Here is a 23488-nt window from a genome sequence, read left to right on the forward strand (position 1 = left end):
CAATTAGTCCAAGAAATGAGAACTATATCAGACGAAGAATACAGCTGTTAGAAGTTGAGGAAATGAGAGATATAGGAAAACCGAGCAGAAGATGGATAGGTCAAGAAGAAAAAGGCTTAAATAATGTGACATAATTATGTCACCCGACTGTTTTCAGCTCCCGGACTAACAGACGCCGAAGATGTTTACCAAGTAACCTTTTTTATACAATGATTTATGAGGGACCCTAATTTATCGAAAGATCTCGATCGAGTTGTTTACATACCTTTTTCTAATAATTGTTCTTTTGTTATTGTACTAGTTAATTCGATTTTACGTGCTTTAAGTTGTTATGTAAATACTCGTTTATTCTGGATAATTCTTTTGTATTCGAGATTCAGTGGCGACGCGTGACTTTTTCTAAAGTGTTACCAAAACAGATGTAAAAAAATCTTATTTAAAAAAATATTTTGAACCTCCAAATATAAGTATTTGTTTTCAATCCTGTGGGATAAAATTAAACAGATCACTATTCCCAAATTATATGTATGTAATTATGTATATGTAACAGGTATAACAATAAATAATAAACAAACTAAACATATTATTCTACCATAAAATTAACATAAAAAGAAGTAGGAAAAAGAATAGATTTTGAAAACTATTGTTTATATTTTAATTCTTCCATTTTCAATAATATCATTTTTTTTTCTTCAAAATAACTTTTCAAGTAGTTGATCAATTACGCAATATGTAGCAACAATCTTCCATGTTTAAATGCACGCACACTGTAATCTGTAATAGGTACTAAACTAATGTTACCAATCCTCAAAATGGTGACAATACTGATATACACAGCGTGCCCGCCGTCGCTCTAACAGAGCCGTCGCTCCTTCAAAATTTTCAGAAACGAGCTAGTCCCGAGCGATAGCGAGGTTTCTCCTGCGTTACCACTGCCAGTATTGGTAACAGCATATAACAAAGTGCAATGGATTCACATATATCTCGCCAATATTTTCGTGCGTCTAGTTGGCTATTTACTGAATTAGGTACTATTAACAAATATTTCTGTTGGTAAAAAATATAAATGGAATTATTTCACAACAGTCATAAAATATTTATTGCAAGATTTTTAACTGTTACCAATGGTAACAGTGGTTACCAATGGTAACAATGGTTACATGGACGCTTCGCCAGTGTCGAGATTATTAAGCATTGTATAAATAAGAGGGATTTTGAAATTAGCAGTTAGTTGTGAATTTGAATACCTCGGTGTACTTGGACATGTATCGGGTGCGGTATATTTTTGAGTTTGTAATTATGTAGATAAAGTATTAGATTTAGTGTAATAAATAAATTGGATATCGTAGTTTGTAAAATAAAAGATATAAATTCAGTGTTTTTCCTTTGTTTAGAAGTAAATTATTAAAAATAAATAAAGTCAACTAAAACTAAACATTAGTGCCTAAAAGATCATAGAAAAGAAAGTTTTGTAACTATAAGATACGCTGCTACATATTCTCCACATTGCTGTATGGTATGAAGAGCTGGACCATTACAGTGATACTAATGAAAAAATTGAAACCTTTGAGATGTGAATCTACTGAGGAATATTGTGGATAAGGTGAGTTGATCACATAATAAATGAAATAGTTTTACACTGAATGAAAAAGAGCACAGATATACCAAAAACAATAAAAATTTTACAATATTTCGGCCATTTAATGAAACATCCAGAGATGTATAACTTTCTACACCTTATAATACATGGCAAGATCGCCGGAAAGGGAGGACCAGGCCGAGGAAGAACATCTTGGCTTCGAAATCTGTCGAGTGGTATCAAGAGACATCTGCTAATCTATTTCGAGCTGCCGCAAACAAAGTTATTACAGTCGAACCCGCTTATTGGAATAGCCTTCGTGCCAAGCAAAAATATTCTTATAACCGGGATATTCTAATAACCGATCATTGGTGGCTAGCTGTAATAAGTGTACCGAATATACGTACTAATAGTACATACTATGTTAATATGTAATGTATATGGTTATAATAATATGGTCTTTTTAGGTCAATAATACAATAGCGTAATGTATTTATTAAAAACCCAAATTACATTATATTATGTGGATGCATACAGTAATTAATATGAAATGTATGCAATATATAGATTATGTAAATATTTTCGTTATTAAAATACATAATATACTTAATAAGAAAATTACTTATTTAGTCTTGATAATAATCGGTAATTGTAGCTTGTTTTTTTGTTACATAAAATACTAGTCACTTACTTTTGTTGCTCTGAATTATAAAAATTAGAAAAATTTACAATGGTTTGGCCATCCCGAAAACGTTTTATAACTTTACAAGCGATTAGGATGGGTGAAGTGTTTTTTAAAAATTTTATAACAGGCAACTGGGTGGCAATATGTATAGTTTGTAGACAAAGAAAATTATTTTACGACTGAATTTGTCGGTAAACGATTGAATTGGCACTCATAACAACGCAATAAAATATTTATTACCTATCTGACAAACCCAAATAATATAAATAAAACAGCACTACAGACCTTCGAAGCCCTTGGCGGGAAACCATAACACAAGACATAATTTAAATTTTTAAGAAATTCGAAATTGTAGGTAAAAATTTATTCGTTGATCTGAAAAATATTCGAATAAGCGGTATTGTTTTATTAATACGTATTCGGATAAATTTATTAAGGACTAAATGGAAACGTCTCGGGACCTCGAATTTATGTTCCACAAACCGGGATATTCCTATAACCGGTACTCTAATAGGCGGCTTCGACTGTACTGCCAATTTGATATTGCCAAATTGAGAAATGGTACTAAACGAAGAAGAATAAAGTCATTGTGTAGTTTTACCAACGTAAAAAGTTTTAATTTGTATTATTTAGTAAGTCTTTTGTCATTACTTCCCATAACAAACCCCACTCATAAACAAACTGCTTTTTTATCATTTAGATTAAGTTACCAGGTATTTCCAATATTCCGGTTTTATCTGGTAGAGGAAGCTCAGGTAGAATTGGTTTAGCTTCTTCAACTTCTTCTTCTTCCTCCTCCTCCTCTTCTTCCTCTTCTTCATCAGAATCTGGTTGTTCGCCAAGCCAACCTCGGCAAATACCTGCGCCACAATAGCATTTTTGGGCTTCTTTGCTATATTTTATAACAAAAATTGTTAATAGAAATATAATAAATACAGGGTGTAACAAAAATACAGGTCATAAATTAAATCATATATTCTGGGACCAAAAATAGTTCGATTGAATCTAACTTACCTTAGTGTAAATGTGCACATAAAAAAAGTTATAGCCCCTTGAAGTTACAAAATAAAAATCGATTTTTTTCAATATATTGAAAACTATTAGAGACTTTTTATTGAAAATGGACACGTGGCATTCTTATGGTAGGAACATCTTAAAAAATAACAGTGAAATTTGTGCACCCCATAAAAATTTTATGGTGGTTTTGTTTCCTTAAACCCCCCCAAATATTTATGTACGTTCCAATTAAATTATTGTTGTGGTACCATCAGTTAAACAAAATATTTTTAAAACTTTTTTGTCAAACATTTGTCAAACATGTCAAAACATTTTTTGTAAAATCCAACACAAATTTTTACATGGTAAATTAAAGAGACCTGGTAATAATTTGAACATTTACTGTGAATTTACATTTTTTAGGTATATTTTAAAACATATTAATATCTCAATAAAAAATCGTTTATCGAAAAAATACTAAGAGGCAAAAAAGTTTTAAAAATAATTTGTTTGACTAATGGTACCACAATAATAATTTAATTGGAATGTACACAAACATTTAAGGGAACAAAACCCCCATAAAATTTTTATGTAAGCATATTAAAAAAGAAGCCGCATCTCGATAAAAACGGACTTATCGAAAAAATACTAAGACGCAAAAAAGTTTTAAGAACATTGTGCTTAACTAACGGTACCGCAGTAATAATTTAATTGGAACGTACACAAAAGTTTGGGGGGGTTTAAGGGAACAAAACCCTCATAAAATTTTTATGGGGTGTAAAAATTTCATTGCTATTATTTTTTTGAGATGTCCGTACCATAAGAATACCACACGTCCATTTTCAATAAAAAGTCTCTAATAGTTTTCAATATACATATTGGAAAAAATCGATTTTCATTTTGTAACTTCAAAGGGCTGTAATTTTTTTTATGTGCATATTTGTACTAAGGTATGTTAGGTTCAATCGAACTATTTTTGGTCGCAGAATATGTGATTTAATTTATGACCTGTATTTTTGTTACACCCTGTATAAAGCTGAATATTCTAAAAGCGGTGCAGAGAAAAAATCTGTGTCAGTTCGTACAACATAAATTTATTTGTTATCTCCGAACTCCGTTTTCGTTAATAGGTCCAAAAATCTTTCTTAGAACTTTTCTTTCAAATGTCTCACATCCATAACATACTATTGGCCTGATAATAGTTTTGTACAGCCTGATTTTTTATCTCCAGTGTGTGTTTTTGGAGCATATGGGCGAGTGCAAAATATGATTTGTTTCCCTTTACTGTTCTTGTTTGAATGTCTAGTTCTTCTCTTCCCTCCGTGCTTAATGGAACTCCCAAATATGTGAAGCTTTCTACAGTTTTAATATCTTCCTCTAATTCAACTATGCGTCTGTTTCCCCTAGCTCTTGCCTTTATTAGCTTTTTTGTTTTTCTCGGAGACTTATCAATGATCTATTACTAGTATGAAGAGGAATGGAGAAGTATTAACGGTTAAAATGTTCCTGAGAACAGCCAGCAGGTCTTCATTACAGTTGGAAAGTGTATAAACTGCTTTATCTTTGGAACTTTATATATACCTGCCAAATCTTCAGTACAGATATACATACTCAATTTTCTCAGAAACTTTAGATGCCCTAGCCCTAAACATGTTTAATTTTCCATTTTTTGGTGACTAATTTGAGGAATTCTATTTTCCGGTCATTTCCTACCTCCCCAGGACCCTGTGTGCATGTATAAAGCTTTTTTTATTCTACATAATAGACACATTCAACATACAGTAGAGAATATTTCAATAACAATAAAAAGGCTCTAGCACAAGCTCTCTGTATTATACACATAATGGACCCACAAATGTAAAAAACAAAAAGTAAAATCAAATTGAAAATATTACAAATAATAATGATTTTAAAAAATTCATAATCATCATAGAAGAGACTTTTGCGTCGTCTCCTTTTTATAAAATTCAAATTGTAACAAAAAAATCAAACCTCAAAGATAATTTCTAATCAACCATTTTTAATAAATTTCCGACTTAAGAAATCTAAAAGATTTCTCAAAATTAATAACCATTTTCAATTTCGTTGCAACATGAAACTACAGCCGCATCATATTCTAGTTCAATCAGAGAGTGCAGCAAGCACCTCTACCGGTTTCGAAACTTATTAGTCTCTCATCAGGAGGCACATATGTTGCTCTCTCCGACCCAACCAGGACAAACCCCGGCGTGCAGTTACGGATTGCAACGAACGAAATGGCAGGGATGCCCTAGCGGCAATTGTTAGCAAAAGACTAAGTTTTCAATCTAATAGCACATAAAACAACACTAAAAATATTACTCTACATCCCACCAGATTGAAAACAATGGGAACCATCTCTGGTTACACCTCCGAGGCTTCTAAAATTTGCAAGCCATAACGGATGCTGAGACTAAAGAAGATGAGGGAATTTTACAATTTATAATTCACGTCCCATCTGCTCAGCGCAGTAAAGTTTTAACGAGAATGGTTCCCATCGTACTCCAATTAGAGTAAACATGTAAATAAAAAATGAATAACCATTTTCCATTTCGTTGCAACAAGAAACTACAGCCGATTGAGCAGATGGGACGTGAATTACAAATTGTAAAATTCCCTCACCTTCTTTCGTCTCAGCATCCGTTATGGCTTGCAAATTTTAGAAGCCTCGGAGGTGTAACCAGAGAATGTTCCCATTGCTTTCAATCTGGTGGGATGTAGAGTAATATTTAGTGTTGTTTTATGAGCTATTAGATTGAAAACTTAGGTTTTTCTGAAACATTTGATTCCTAGTACTCAATTCGTGAGAAGAACGAAGGTAAATGAAAGACAGTTAAGATATAATTTCGTTTCATAGACCACCACCATCTGTTTACGTACATTTCAACTTCTTGGTTTCTTCAGAACAGCCTGTAGTGTGCTCTAAAAGAAAACGTATGTAAAAAAGATGGCGGTGGTCTCCGAAAACGATGAAATCTTAACTGTCTTTAATTTATAATTTCTAATCTTTTTTAAATACTGTTCGTATGTAAAGGTACTTACCCATATCTTTGGAACCGATAATCAAAAGTGATTTCCTCGCCTGCCAAGACCGTCCTGGTACTAAAAAACCCAATCCTCAACTCACCGTTAACAGTCCACTTCTGTGTTTCCGCATTTGGATCGCAGGAGTGATTGATAAACCTGGAGATGTTTCCTAAAAAATTTTTTTTAAAAAAGTAAGGCACGGCAACTACATGGGGTGTTACTAAGCGGTCACCCATCCAAAACCACAGTAAACACTACTTGACTATGTCGGGCGAAACCGTTTACGTCAGCGTGATATGGCCGTAAAATTGATACCAAAATTATTACCAAAAATTATTTTTGACAGATTGTACAAATAATGTTAAGATTGCTTTATAATCTTATTATTTAAGCGTTCAATCATTCAAGCTTAAAATGGATCCAAACCTCGCAATTCCAATTGCCTCCATCGATTTCTTGAAAATCGTGAAAACTACCCCTTACTCCAATAAATTGAAAAAACAAATATGTAAAATGTTGATTGTTTTGAATCATGACTTTAATATTTTGATATTTTATAGCTCACCAACGCTTAAAAACAATCCCTCATACAATGATTATTTCAAAAATATGGTTAAGAAACATGGATTTTTATTATTTTGGATCGTAATAGGAGAATTTATTTCCTTTAAATACAAGAAATATGACACTTAATTTTTTTAATAATTCAACCAGCAAAAACCACCTCTAAGAATGAAACTTGAAAATTAATATTTTGAAATTGGAAAAAATTGAAAATTAATAAATGGAAGCAGTTATAGACATCAATGTGTTTAAACATGTTAAATTTTTGTTGGCTTTTTTTACAATGTAACTAATAGTTCTATATTTTTATATGTAACTACTCTTAAAAACTACCCCTCATACAGTTATTTAAAAAATGGCTGAGATTATGAAATCATTTTATTTTCGATCTTAAATAGAAAAAATATATATTATTTAAATATATAATCGAATATATCATTTTAACTAGTTCTTCTGGTGCAGGAATATCCGTCATTTTGTTTGGTACCAAAGTGCCATTCACTTTTGTCCATCCCCAATCAGCAAAATTGAGAGTATTGTTGCCCAATATGTAAATACATAGCAGACACTGCATGTATAAAAGAACAAATTCTCAAAAACATCAAAATTTAGACGCTCCGTAATTTTCAAACATTATCTCTAGAAAAATGTATTTGGTTTTTAACAATAACTCGGCTTCCCTTTAAGCTTTTTGCATTCACTTTCGCATAATTTTGTAGGGAATTTCATAAGCTATAAGATCATGAGAGTTGCAATCTTTAGACCCTTTTGTTCAGAGAATTTTAATTTTAAATGGCTAAAAAGACGCTCCCTTTGCATTGAAATCAATACTTTATTTAAACGCTTATCTCGCTTAATTTATAAGCTACGTGAGTTAAAAAAGCAAAATTTTCAGTAAAAAAAAGCTAAATTTTTGGTCAGAACACTTTTTTCATAAATCTAATAGTTTTTGAGATATTTTGAAAAAATAACGTATTTTTTGAAAAATCGAAAAAAAAAAGAAAATTACTTGAAGCAAGTTTTTTCACAATGTAATTGTTCTAAATAATTCAAACTTTTGGAACATGTTTTCGACACATAAATAAAGTTAATTTTTACATAGGCTACGATTAATATTAATTTTTTCTTTTATAAATTCGAGGTATTTGATTAATTTTCGTCATAACTTGCTTAATTTTCTTGCTAGACGCTTTTATCAAAGCTTATTTTGAAGGTCTAAAAAATTACTTTAAAAATGTTTATTAACATTTTCTATGAAAATGAATCATTTTCCGTTATTTGAGCTCAAATCTTTGCATAAATTTACAATAAACAAAAAATTCATTTTCAACGACTCAATAAGTTGTTTAAATTATCTAAAAAATTTAATCAAAACTGACTAGTTTCTTTGTTTTTTTATAAGTTTCAATTTTAATAAGGATGATTTTTTCCTGAAAATGCGTAATTTTCAGGAAATGCGTAATGAGTTATTCGCGAAAAACTATTGAAAAACGTGTGTTTTTTTAAATCTTCAATCGCGAATAACTCAGAAATTAGTAAGTTAAGTAAAAAATTGTATTCTAAATTTTCTTCATAAAATTCAATTCTCTATCGATACCCGGTGTCATTTTAAAATTTTAAATTTCCACCCCCGAGAAAGGGTGGCATTCACCCCCGGAGTGGAAGCATACATTGGCGCCAAGTCAGGTTTGTTACTTGAATAATTTTTGAGCTACTTTCAAAATTTCAAACAAATCCATGAAGGCCTTTAGAGTTGCGAGATGAAATACTTGAGTGAATGTACTATCACTAATTACAGTATATTATATAAATACAGTCGGAAAAATGAAAGAATACCCATGAACGATCACATCATACACTTATTTTGTATTTGCTGTCTTTTTCTAAAACAAACGTTTGTTATTTATAGAAAAAGACAGCAAATACAAAATAAGTGATTGATGTGATCGTTCATGGGTATACGCTCTGAGCTTCGCTGGTGTCGCTCCTAGCGGACTACTAATTCAACTTTCACTGGTAATTTTTAAATTTATTATTTTATTGTTATTGCTTAATATTTACAACGCAAAAAAGTAATTAAATTGTAATCGATTTTTTTAAGATTTTGCTAATCATTTTGACGTTCTATTGATAAAATATAAATTTCTTACTTCGGATACTTTCACAATTATCGTGTAGATGGCGCTAAGATTAATTTATAATTACATATTACGGAACATTAAAAAAACTTAAATTCAGTATTTAAAACGTAAGTATATTTAAGGTAAAAATATATACCACAGCTTTGACCAACTAATATTTTTTATAATTAATGTTTTTAATTTTAATTTTAAATTAATCACTTTGACATTTATGTCAATTTTCCGGTAAACGTTTACAGACTTGCCACTACTGGCGCTCGCGAATTTGTAAATACCCCCTCTACGTACGAGCTCACAGCGTATAGGGCTTTTCATTCACAGTCATTTGTTTCGAGCTTCTGTCATATTTAGTATAATCTGTGTATATTAATATTATACACAGATTATACAACATCTGACAGAAGCTCGAAACAAATGACAATCGATGAAAAGCCCTATTCTTTCATTTTTCCGACTGTATATTTCCTTCAATATACTCTCCTGACCGATACCTACAGTGCTCCATTCGAATTTTTCATTAATAAATGCAGTTATTTAAGTCCGCTTCTGTCAATTTTCTGATAACCTCTATTACTTTTGCTTTCACTGATTCCACATTATCAAATTTGTCCACTCAAGTTCGGCTTTAGGTACTTTGGGAAACAAAAAAAAATATCACACGGGGCTAGTCCCATGGGGTTCATGATGAATCTCGTAATCTACATATTTCGCAGCGTGTCTACTAGCTTACTACTAATGACAATTGGAAAGACGTTAGTGAGACAGATATCCATTTTACATGCTGCAAAATTATGTTGACGATGGAAATCTTACTCTGGAATTTTTGGCAACTATAACGTATTCGACTATCATTATTCGATCTCTGGTATAGTATAAAAAAATATAAAATAAAAAAAATGTATACACATTTTCAATTTCTTTGCAAACACGAAAATGCAGCAGCTGCATAATACTCTGGTTAAATCGGAGAGTGCAGGAAGAGTCTATACCGGTTTCGGAGGTTTTTTCCTCCTCATCAGTAGTCCCATATCCTCTTCTCTCCGATTTCCCCAGGTATCACACTTTGGGCCTTTCCGAATTGCAAAGAACGAAATGTCACGGATGTACTAGAGCCATCTACCGAAAAACAAAGTAAGTTATCAATCGAAGTAGCACAGAAAACGACAATAAATATCGTTCCCATATAACAGATTGACAACAGGTGGAATACTTTCTTTGGTTACAACCTCCCGAGATTTTCAAAAATTATAAATCATACACAGGCTGCCGAGGAAATTAAAATGAGAGAATTTTAAATAATTCACAACACATCTGCTCAGCGTGGTAAAAGTTCCAACAAGAAAGATTCCTTAGTACTCAACAAAAGAGTAAATGAATTAAAATGTATAAACATTTTCAATTTCTTTGCAACACGAAAATGCAGCAGCTGCATAATACTCTGGTTAAATCGGAGAGTGCAGGAAGAGTCTATACCGGTTTCGGAGGTTTTTTCCTCCTCATCAGTAGTCCCATATCCTCTTCTCTCCGATTTCTATGGATATGGGACTACTGATGAGGATGAAAAAAACCTCCTAAACTGGTATATACTCTTCCTGCACTCTCCGATTTAACCAGAGTATTATGCAGCTGCTGTATTTTCGTGTTGCAAAGAAATTGAAAATGTTTATACATTTTAATTCATTTACCATTTTGTTGAGTACTAAGGAATCTTTCTTGTTGGAACTATTACCACGCTGAGCAGATGGGTTGTGAATTATTTAAAATTCTCTCATCTTAATTTCCTCGACATCCTGTATGATTTATAATTTTTGAAAATCTCGGGAGGTTGTAACCAAAGAAAGTATTTCACCTGTTGTCAATCTGGTGGTATGGGAACGATATTTGTTGTCGTTTTCTGTGCTACTTCGATTGATAACTTACTTTGAAATATAAAATAGATTAAAATTCATTATATTTACCTTTCATGGTGGCATCGATGATGGCGTCAGCTCGCAAAGCCATAAAATAGTAATGAATATTTTTATCCTGAGAATAAACTTCAGCCCTTTTGTCAAATTCATCACTGTCCAAGACCTCTCCCACGTATTCCAATATAAATTCACCGCTAAAATATTTAGAAAATAAAAAAAATGAAAATATTTGTACTGATTTCTATAAATATTAACAGTTCACAGAATATAAACAATACAAATATAAGAATTCATTGTATAATGATAAGTACAGTTCTTCAAAAAGTTATAGGAAGTGATATACAGGGTGTCACAAAAATATTGGTCATAATGATACCACGAGTTTTATCTATATGCAAGTGCATCCCGGAAAAATCACGGGTTGTTAGAGTATCGAGGTGTCTCAGAAATTTTTCAGTAAAAGTTTATACCAAAGAAATTTCGTTCATCGTTCTCTTCTCTTTCTTGACCTCCACAAATGTAAAAAACCGTCGTCGAGGGAGAAGAACACAATGTATGCTCTATTTACTGAACTCAATCTCAGTAAATTTTCTAGTAAGTTTAGTAATTAATTTTATTCTATATTGGTCAAATTATAACTATCAATTATGAATGGAAGTGGCTTGAACATAGTACTATAAATCCAAGAATAAGATAAATATTAAAAAATGTACTTACAAGGGAATATTAGCTGCAGCTCTAAGTCCCAGACCTTTCTTGTCGGTATTGAAGACTTCGACAGGAGCAAAAGCATTTTTCTGGAATCTTTTGTTTGTGCACCTGTCTCCAACAACACATAAACTTCCGCTAAAAACAAAAGATTTATCATTTTAAACTCAATACAAATCAGTTAGGTATTTAATTAATATGGGATTCAGTTCCAAAATTAGCGTTATTTCTTAGTTATAATTAACTTGTCCCAAAAGTAGCGGAACGGTCGAATATTTCGCGAACTAAACATCGGAACGAAAAACTGAAAAATACGTTTTCAATAATTTTTAAAAATTTATCCAATGACACCAAACGCAATCCCCCACTCCACCCCCTAGAGGTGGGATGAGGGGTAACTTTAAAATCTTAAATAGAAACCGCCAGTTTTTATTGCATATTTTGATTCCTTATGTAAAAGTAAGCAACTTTTATTTGAGACATTTTTTCAAATTGTGCATAGATGGCAAGGGCGGATCCAGGGAGGGGGCCATGGAGGCCATGGCCCCCTCCGAGAATATATAAAATAGAAGTTTTTGAGTTTCAAACACACGTATATTATTTACAAAACAGGGGATAAATATGTCTTCAGAAGTAGAATTGAACAAAACCAGTAACAGAAGCTTCAATAATGACATATTATGATGTTTTGTAAATCCCAAATGTTGATAATTTTACAAAGTACCAATTATTAGAACGACCTTGGCAACCATCAAAATCGTATTAATTTCTATATTCTGTACACACACAAAGAATAAAAAAGAAATGAAGCGTTAATTGGGTCATCAGCAATTATAGAACAAAGGAGTTGGTTAGTACTTTTGCACATTCAAAAGGGATTGTTGTGCAAATATTGCATTTTATTTTTCTAATAAAAAATTTGGTCACAATAAAGGGATGACAATGACAGCCCAAAGCCTTGTCACGAAACCTTTAACATTTTTCGCCAAACGCATGGGCAAAGACGGATCCATACAAACCCATGAAAAAACATCATACCACATGGAGTGCTTTCAAGTGGGCCTGGATTTTCTATAAAGTTGTCGTACTCGCAAAAGTCTGTCATTAAACAGATAGACTCTCAGAGGTCTAAACAGATACAAGAAAATAGAAAAAGACTACCACCAATAGTAAAGGCCATCGTGATGATATTCCTCTAAGAGGCCGTCGTGATGATGGCCTTCTGCTTCTGGACGAAGATGCTGGACCTAGCAATGAGGGGAATTGTTAAGGTTTAAAATCGCATTTGGAGATAAGGCTCTTAAACAACACATATCCACAGCATCTTCCCGAGTGACATACATTAGCAGCCTAGTCAAATATCAATTGATAACATGTTGTCGTGAAGAAATAATTGAACAAATAATGAATCAGGTTCAAAGTGCAAATTATTACTCTGTCCTATTTGACGAAATGACCGACGTATCCCACGTGGAACAGCTTTTTCTAAATTTGTGATACATACACAATAACAACATTCGTGAAAACTTTGTTAAGTTCATTGACGCTTATGGGAACATAAAAATAAATGAAAATCAAAAAAGAGGGAAAGAACAAGGTCTGAAATGAGAAGCATTGGGAAAAGTAGTATTAAACTTGTTGAAAGAACTGCACTTGGATCCGAAGAAATGTGTAGAAATTGGTACTAGCTTTAATAAGGATAAGTTTTGAATGTTTTTATGGCACTCAAAAGTGTATGGAAAGTGCCTGAAAACTCACCATTGTAACCGTAATTTTTAAAAATTACCCCCAGACTCCCTAATATCCTTTCCCAAAAAAAGTTAATGGCCCCTCCCGAAAATCGGTCCTGGATCCGCCCTTGATAGATGGCGCTGTAATCGGAAAAAACAATTTATTGTAATACCATAGGTAAATTATAAAAACGGTCTAATATCTCGAGAAATACACTTTCAAATGAAAAACCAAAAACATGTGTTTAATTTTTTTCAAAAACCTATCGAATAACACCAAACATGACCCTCTACCCCACCTCCTACAGGTGGGGTGGGGGTTAACTTTAAAATGTTAAATGGCAACATATATTTTTTATTGAAGATTTGGATTAATTATGAAAAATTGAGCAACATTTATTTAAAACATTTTTTAGAATTGTTGATAGATGGCGCTATAATTGGAAAAAGACTATTTATTAGCACCATCTATCAAGAATTCTAGAAATTGTTTCGAACAAATGTTGCTTAATTTTTCATGACGAATCCAAATCTGCAATAAAAAATGGGGGTTGCTATTTAAGATTTTAGAGTTACCACCCCCACCCCACCTCCAGGTTGTGGAGTGGGGGCTCGTGTTTGGTGGCATTCGATAGGTTTTTGAAAAATATTAAATACGTATTTTTTGTTTTTCCTTTTGAAGTGTATTTCTCGAGATATTAGACCGTTTCTATTATTTACCTATGACATCAGGATAAATGATTTTTTCGATTATAGCGCCATCTATCCATAGTTCAAAAAAATGTCTCGAATAAAAGTTACTTACTTTTACGTAAGGAATCAAAATCTGAAATAAAAACAGGGGGGTCTCCATTTAAAATTTCAAAGTTACCCCCGCCCCACCTCTAAGGGGTGGAATGGGGGGTCGTGTTTTTTGTCATTCGATAGATTTTTGAAAATTATTGAACACGTATTTTTCAGTTTTTCCCACCCTATATAAATAAATAAAGTATGAGAAACTTACCACTCGATTAATAGCAACCTATTCAGACAATCTTCCCCGCATCCGTACTCGTTAGCAAGTAGCTCTTCGGAAGTTAAAAAACAATCACAAACCATTTTTTTAGCTTCCTTGCAAACCATCCTATCGGTCCTGTATTGATTCTCTTTGAGATGCACGAACTGCTTCAGCCTGCCTTCTACCACGGGATCTTTATGAGGTCTTTTGTTGAGATCTACGGCAGATTTGAACGGCATCATGACCTTATTATCTGACTTGATGGTAGGAGACTGAGTGTCCGAAAAAGGCTTCCATTTGCGGTCCTTTGAATTTACTTTGGGAGATGCTGTAGGTGTGCTCTTATCTGACTCAGTTTGAAAGGAGTTGCTATCTGAAACGTCGCTTTCGAACACAGAGGATTCTGATTTTGATTTAACCAAGCCCCAGCCAGTGGTTTTCTTATTAAGGACACTGATGGATTTGATTCTCGAAGATCTCCTCACTTTTTCATCATCTGCTTCACTTTCAGATTTATTACTGCCGATTTTAGCAGGTTCTTCACATTTTGCGACTTTCTTGTCGCCCTTTCCCAGTTTACCAGCTTCTTTACTGTCATCTTTTTCTTTCTGAGGAGTTGTCTTCTTACTTTTTGGCTCTTTTGGTTTGGTGTCCTTTTTCATTTTAAAAGTAGCTTTATCGGTTTGGGCCTTTGTTGGTTTAGTGACTGGTTTACTTTCAGGTTTAAGTGAAACCGGTTCGTTTGTTTTAGATCTTGACCTGGGCTTTCTTTTATTTTTAAGTACCGGAATATTGGCAATATCTTCAAGAAATAATGAAATCGGTACCAGCGTTTTAGCTTTAACTTCAGGTGATTTCGTATTTTTATCTTCCGATGAACTCCTTGTACTTTTATTTTTAGAACTACTTTTTTTGTTGTCTTCACTGCTTTCTATTTCTAATGTTCCTTTAGACTTGCCTTTTTTTGGCGAACTATTTTCGCTAGATTTTTCACTTTCCGTCTTAGTAACTATATTATGTACGGATACTTGGCTCTCCTCTAATTTCATATCAGCTATTCGGCTTTCTAAATTATTTTCTTCGTCAACTTTACTAGTCTCGTTTTCACTATGGTCCATTTTTTCGCATTCTTCAATGTGCTCATCTGTATGTTTATCTTCATTGAAAAACATATTACTACTATCTACTTCCATTGCATTATCCCCTATGAAAGATATATTACTATTTCCTTCATCCCTTGCATTATCCAACAGTACACTTCTATGTTCTGCTTCTTCAATTTTACTATGTTCTACATCTACAATTTCTTCAACTTTTGCATCCTCCACAAATGACGGAAGACTAGTTTCTTCTTCTATTTTATTGTTTTCTATAAATAATTCGGCGTTTTCCTCGACTTTTGCATCCATGCTATTAGATCCTTCCGTTCCTTCAGTTTGTAGCTCTAAATTGCTTATATCATCACTTAAATTTTCTTCAGCTTTCATAGGCTCCTCTATTGTATATTCCATATCAGCACTTTGCTCATTACTGGCGGGCAAGCTGCTCTCTTCATATTTATTAGTCAAACTGTCAATACTTTCTGGTTGATTCGCGTCAGATAATTCAGCTTGATCTTCTGCAAATCTAGCATTTTCTTCTGAAATTTCAGTATCATTGATATTAACTTCAGACGAATTTTTTGTAGATGATATTTGAGAGTTACTATCGGATTCTAAGATGTCCGGTTTTTCAAGTGGTTGCTCATCCACGATCATATCATCTGCAAACGGAATCGAAGCTTGTTCTTCTATTATGAACTCTTCTTTTTCTGGTCCAGTCGAGGCTGAGGTCTCATCTTTAGATATTTCAAGGTTTATATCCTGGACAGATTCAATTTGATATTGGTCTGAAAAAAAAACAGAATTTATTGTAGTAGTTTGCTACAATCCATATCAAATATAAATTATGTGCATCCAGAGCTGGTCCGGGTACTGATAAATTGTACTCGGGTACAGAGTACCGGGTACTTTTCATAATTGAGGAACGAGTACAGAGTACCGAGTACATTGCTCAAAAAAAGTACTCAGAGTACAATACTCAAAGTACAATTACCCGAATTTCTCGGGTACTTATTTCGGGTACATTTGAATATAGAACCCGAAAAAAGGTAAGAAGGTACTTAATAATTATCTCTGCCTCTCTAAACATATTTATTTATGAGTCATGAAAACATAAAATAACGTAGGTACAACTCCAACTTAAATAAAAAAAAATAAGAATTTTAAAAATTGATCATTGATTAATACAATAAAACCTGTCAGTAATGGCGACTAAAAATAAAGGAACTATTGACCGATATAGAAAGGTGGCCGGTATTTCCAGTTTTTGTAGTCCACAAATACATAAAAGATAATTGGAACTTTGTTTATTTTGTTAATAAAAGCAAATATAATTCTATACATAAACGGAAACGTCGGAAACTACTAAAACTACTTTAATATCCTAATATAAAACAAAACTATACTACGGAAAAAACCTATTGATGTTAAGCTTTTTTAAAGAATTTTGTTCAACCCACTTTTATTTTTTTATATTCTTTGATAATTTGAGATTTTACACCATATTTTTCGGCCAACTGTGTGAATTGTAATCATACTTATAAATAAACCTTTCTCTTTTACAACACTTTTAGGACATTTTATTATAGGATTTTAAGAACCTATATTGTGACCATCTACCAGATGAAGGTTAATCTCCTGTTTAGGTACATACAATGGGTCCTAATAAATAGTACTGGGAATTTCCATCAACAAATAGACAAAATTATTTTAACAAAATTATTTTGGCTAACATTCACATTCAATTTCTATAAAATGGGCTTTAAAAATATGTGATTGTGATTATTTGGCCGTATTATAAAGGTGGCCGTAGATAGTACGTCATAAATAAGTGAGTATAGTATATTGTATTACATATGTATAATTGGTTTGCGGAATTTTGAAACAGACCGTAAGTACAGGTGGCCGATTTTGGTAGGTGGCCGGTAACACAGGTTTTACTGTAATCAGTATAACACCACTTACGCACTCACACTCACTGATTAATTTTATTGGCTTTTAAGATATCTAATTTTTCAAAGTTTCATCATTTCTTTAGAGCATTTCTTGAAGGGCTATTAATTATTATAGCATAAGAGAATAGGCGTTTGCTTGACTTTGCGAATGGACTGATATTGAAAACGGCGTTTTTGCGTGTTGCTATTAATTTGCTCTCCCACATGCAGTGACAAGTTTATACTTGCAAAAAGTACTCGGAAAATGTACTCGTATAATAAACGCGGGTACCGGGTATTTTACCCATATGCTACGGGTAAGAGTACCGAGTACTTTATTGAAAATGTACTCGGGTACCGGGTACTGAGTACCCAAAATGTACCCAGAGTACAAAATTCGGGTACTTGTACCCGGGTATTGCCCAGCTCTGTGTGCATCTTAGTGGCAACAATAGATTGGTTTATAGGGCAGTACTGCTAAAAGTAACTTATAAAGAACTAGAGCAAGAATGGGAGAAAAGATAAAATAAATGGGAGAAGGGATAAATTGATTATGTAAAATATATAAAGAGCAGTGGAAAAAGCAACAAATCCCTAAATAATAGGAAAACAACTTAATAGTGCCGATATAGAAATTGTAACATGTATTCTGGCATAGTTATACAACAATATATTTGTAGGTAGGTTATACTACTATGCTATCAGCATGAGAGCTGTTAGACATTTTTGAGTAGGTATTTTAGGCAATCTGAAAATTTTTCAGGTGACTCTTCCATAATAGCCTAATACAAAAATGCCGGTCTAGCTGGAGGGTAGCGGTTATCTTCTCCAAAAATCCCCCCCCCCCCAAAGTTAAAAAAGGGTAAAAATTGTTATTCCAAAAATTATCATTGATGTGACTTTAAAGTAAATTTAGATATTCAAATATAAAAAAATAAACAGGCCTGGAGATTTACGAGAGATTTTAACTCTGCAAGATGAGTACATGGGTGCCCCAGTATTATTTGCAGGGGGTACATCTGAATCTGTAGATATATACTATTAACCAGCATAAACTATACAACTATACATGCATAGCTATGTACTTTCTTTCCAGGCAGGGGGGTGCAATTGTTATTTTGACAGGGTATTTTTTAATATTAAAAATAAATATTCTAAAAAAGGTTTTTTTTGGTGAAATTTTTTAACTGCCATAACAAATTACGCTTGCATGTGAATGTAATAAGTAAGCAGTAGTGTGAGAAAGAGTGTATACCGATATCTGTTTGCGTCCTCTATCTCAGCGAGTCTTCTGAACAATCTTCAGCAATCTGATAATCTTCTGAAGTTCAGCTGCACCCCTGAAAATAATCCTGGGCACCCATGCAAGCATCTTGCAGAGTTAAAATCTCTCGCAAATCGCCTGGCCTGATTATATTCTTTATATTTGAATATTTAAATTTACTTTAAAGTCACGTCAATCTTTTTTGCAAAAATAATTTTTACCCTTTTTTTAACTTTGGGGGGGACTTTTGGGGAAAATAACCGCCACCTTCCAGCCAGACCGGCATTTTTGTATTAGGTTATCATGGAAGATTCACCTGAAAAATTTTCAGATTGCCTAAAATACCTACTCAAAAATGTCTAACAGCTCTCGAACCATATGAAGAGTACACTGCAAAAAGGGGAATGTCAGTTTTTTTCATTTTTCGAGTTAGGGTTGGTAACGGTTACTCTGAATATAACAGATTAATGTCAACTGTCGTTCAAGGCTGAAACGGGGACAGTCACTGATAAAAAAGCATTTAAATATATGTGGTACCAATCAAAAACGGGGATAGTCTAAATCTTTAAAACCAGTTTTCTCACAATTGTACTTTATTGACATTCTCCCTTTTTGCAGTGTGCTCTTCATATACAATACATACAAAATAGTACAGAAGAAGCTAAGACAATCTGAGTAGAAAAGAACTTAAAGAAGGACAAGCCTCATTCAAACACCATCTACTTGCATATGACCAGCCAAATTTAAAAAAAACATTGTATCCTATTGATCTATTATCTGATTATTCGATTAACGATTCTATTGCCTCCAATGGAAATAACATATTCAATTTATTTGCCAATCATTTTTCATCTGTGTATACTAACCAGACTAAATTATTACCATAACCAAATCCACTTCAACGTTAGTGTATCTTCCTACCACATTCAAATATCAAAAATATATGATAGATTGTCACAACTGAATATTAATAAGGGACCTGGACCCGATGGAATTCCTCCTATTCTTCTAAAAGAATGCAGCTTTATACTGTCTAGACCACTTTATCATATTTTCAATGCCTCTCTCGATTCTGGTGAATTCCCGACTTCTGGAAACAATCTTATGTAACCCCTATTTATAAATCAGGTGCTAAATCTGATATTAAGAACTATCGCCCCATATCTATTCTAAGCACTATCCCTAAAGCATTTGAAAGCATTATAACTGAATTTTTTACTTACGACTGCTCTAGTGTTATTACTAACTCACACTTTGGGTTTTCTTCCGGTCAATCTGCTGAGCTAAGTCTACTTAATTATACTGACTACCTATCTGAAGCCCTGGAGGAGGGCTTGCAGGTTGATTCAGTGTACACTGATTTCTCTAAAGCATTTGATAAGATAAACCATGACCTTCTATTACATAAATTACTTTCTTATGGTATTGATGGTCTGGTATTTAGGTGGTTAAGTAGTTATATAGAAAACAACTCAAATGGTTACAGTAAATCACTGTTATTCCAACATTTTTCCTGTAACTTCAGGTGTTCCCAAGGTTCACACCTGGGACCGCTACTATTTAATCTATTCATTAATGATATTACCACTTGTTTTTCCCATACAAAAGCTCTCCTTTCTGCTGATTACCTTAAGTGCTTTACAATAATAAGATCTCATGATGATACTCTTGGACTACAATCTGATATTAATAAATTATCCCAGTGGTGCTCTCTTAATGGCATGGAATTAAATGTTGGTAAGTGTTATATTATGCGTTTCTGTAGGAATCACCATTTGCTAACACATGACTATACTATTAACGATCAAACATTGCAATTATGCACACAAATCAGAGACCTAGTCATAATATTAGACTCTTCACTCAGCTTTCAACACCACATTAGTGCCGTTGCCCAAAAGTATATGAAAATGCTTGGTTTCGTTAAAAGAACATCTCGTGATTTCACAGATATAAACTCAATGAAAATTTTATATTGCTCACTCATTAGATCTCATCTTGATTTCTGTTCCTCTGTGTGGTCTCCATATTATCTAGTTCATAAAAATAAACTTGATAGAGTTCAGCATACCTTTCTCAGATACGTAGCTTTTAAACAACATATATATCGTAGCTACACGGATATTGAATTATTATTAAATATTACTTCATTAGAAACCCGTAGAAAAAGAAAAGATCTGACAATCTTTATTCAACATTATTAATGGTAATAGTAGCTGTCCCGATCTTCTTTCAAAAATTAGTCTTTTTGTACCTACTCGGTCAACAAGACAAACCCAAACTTTTCACATAAGCTTCCATAGATATAACTATACTTACAACAATTTTTTACCACGAACACTTAGACTTGCGAATTCTCTAAATGACTTAAATATATTCTGCAATTCCGTGGATAGATTTAAAAACCATTTGTTGAACATACAATGTTAATGATATAATTTCTATCAGCAATTTTTAAGCTTAAACTTTGTTTTTTATATCGTAATGTTTTTTTCCTTTAACTTATTAGCTTTGTTATCTTATAGATATTGTAATATTTGTTCTTTGTGTTGACACTGTTTATGTTTTTGCTTTTGTCTTTGTAATATTTTTTTTTGTAATAATATTTTCTGAATTGGGCTTGCCCGTAAATAAATAAATACATAAATAAATACATAAATAAATAAATTATTGAATACAAACTACAGAATGACAATAGGAGATTAGTGTCTGGTTGCACCAACACATTTTAAGCTTAAGACGTGCCTTAAGCTCAGTTTACAAAACATTCGCGTTGCATGATCGAGTCTTAGATCAATCTTTAGCTTGCCACGTGGATTGCATAGATAAGAATCGAAAATGATGGTGCAACGTGAGACTTGAAGCGGCCATGTCCTATAAGCTGAGCTGGGCTAAGCTGGAGCTTAAGAATTGTTGGTGCAACCAGGCATTACAATAATAATTACCTGCTTTGACTCCCATTTCACTCTCTTTGGAACTCTCGTCTGTAGATTCCACTGTTTTTATTGGATCTAAACAAAATTCTAAATTAATATCTAAATTGTATAAATCTAAAGTTATCTTCTACTCTTTACCGACAAATGACACTATGAGATGCGATGTGGCCTAACCGATAACCCACAATTTTACCAAAATGCTTATAATAAGGGATTTTAATGTACTAAAAGCGTTTTGGTAAAATTGTGGATTGTAGGTTAGAATAGAACAGAAATGTGCTTTATTGTCATAAAAAAATTAACAATTTTATAGACAAAGCTTACAAGAATCATAAATAAAAACAATAACAAATACAATTTACTAAAATTATATAAATCGTCAATATAAATAAAATATAATAAAGTGAAATGAAAAATACTAACAATCTATTGCAAAATTTAAAAAAAAGCGAATTGCGTAATCTACCTTAAGAAATTTAATAGGCCACTTTATATTTCAAAGCGTTAAATATTCCTGTCTTTTATAACAAATAGGTGCTTAAAGAATCTATCATCATCATCATCAGTCGCGTTACAGCTCTTTATGAGCCAAAGCCTTCTTCAGAACAATCCTCCAATCTCCCCTGTCTCTGACCACAGAATAAATAACCATAACAACTATAACCTGACAACTCTTCTCCATACTCTAATTCCAATAGATTTTAAATCGTTCTCTCAGCCTTCCTCTTGCTCATTGTCCTATCGGTCCTCTTCAGGCAAGAACTTTTCTGACTACAGCACCTTCCTCTCGCCTGATTACATGCCCTATCCATCTAAGGCATGCTACCTTAATGAATTTTACAAAGTCAGGTTTTTTAAAACCTCTTTACAATTAAAAGTTGTAACACCTGCACCACAAACCTTGTTCTTTTATCCCTCCATATATTCTTCTTAGGATTTTTTGCTCAAAACGTTTGAGCAATTCTTGGTCATTCTGTGTAAGGGGGGTTCAAAAATCTTCAAAAACCGTGTTACGTAATACTTGAACGCTCCCTATGATGTCTATGTCATCTACTTATCTGACAATTTGTACTGATTTGTTAAAGATAGTACCATTCGTATTAATCTGGGACTCCCAAATTTTTTTGTCTAATGCCAGGTTAAATTATTTTGCGCATATAGAACATTGTTCCATGGAAAACCCACATATGAAACTATTGGCAGTTACAACATTGTTCCACCATAGCATTCAATTATATAGGTATACAACATAATTATAGTACATTTACAATCACTGAATAGTTTACACCTAATTTTTATATTGTAATACTCTACAATTGCAGTGTTGTTCGGATTTAATAAATGTCAAAGTCAAAAAATTTCAAAGTCAATGCTTGTCAAAAATTTCGCTAGTGTTGAAAAATAAAATAAAATAAAACGATATCAAACTCCTCCAAAATGGTTAGAATGTATTTGAGTGATATGCAAAAAGCAAGAGCAATTGCCAAACTCGAAGAATGTTGTTCACTAAGGAAAGTTGCTGCAGATTTTTACGTGAGCCATATGTGCATATGGAAAATCAAAGAAAGATGGGACTCTACAGCAAGGTTGGGCGGTTCAAGAGGACAGAGATCTCCATAGATCAACAGGAATGAGTTGTTATTAGATTATTTGAGAGAATCTCTTTTTGCCTGAGCTCAAAAAGGTAACGAAGAGACAGCGTTTCCGGGCAGTATTTGCACTGCACAGCGAAGCATTACACAAATTATTGTTTATTATTTAACATTGTTTATCATTATTTAATATGAAATAGAGTTCAAATAAAATGAATATTTTAAATCCATACTTCCCTATTTTCGTTACCTATTAAGACTATAATCCATTTTATTCAAAAAAACTTCTTTTTATACTATAAATGTT

The 23488-nt window shown here is 32.8% G+C and overlaps 1 protein-coding gene across 3 annotated transcripts in view; it reads right to left on the minus strand.

Moving 5' to 3' along the window:
- The window catches only part of LOC114333152 (probable histone-lysine N-methyltransferase CG1716), a 79761-nt gene that overhangs the window by 54540 nt on the left and 1733 nt on the right, over positions 1-23488 (minus strand). For all 3 annotated transcript variants that reach the window (XM_050645024.1, XM_050645031.1, XM_050645016.1), the window contains exons 4-9: positions 21599-21664; positions 14362-16243; positions 11638-11766; positions 10969-11114; positions 6321-6474; positions 2975-3156 (exon numbers count right to left, since the gene is read on the minus strand). In XM_050645024.1, the coding sequence (XP_050500981.1) occupies positions 2975-3156; positions 6321-6474; positions 10969-11114; positions 11638-11766; positions 14362-16243; positions 21599-21664 (2559 nt within the window). The remainder of the gene's footprint in view (positions 1-2974; positions 3157-6320; positions 6475-10968; positions 11115-11637; positions 11767-14361; positions 16244-21598; positions 21665-23488) is intronic.

Source organism: Diabrotica virgifera, chromosome 1 (assembly GCF_917563875.1).
Source record: "Diabrotica virgifera virgifera chromosome 1, PGI_DIABVI_V3a".
Classification (NCBI taxonomy): Eukaryota; Metazoa; Arthropoda; class Insecta; order Coleoptera; family Chrysomelidae; genus Diabrotica; species Diabrotica virgifera.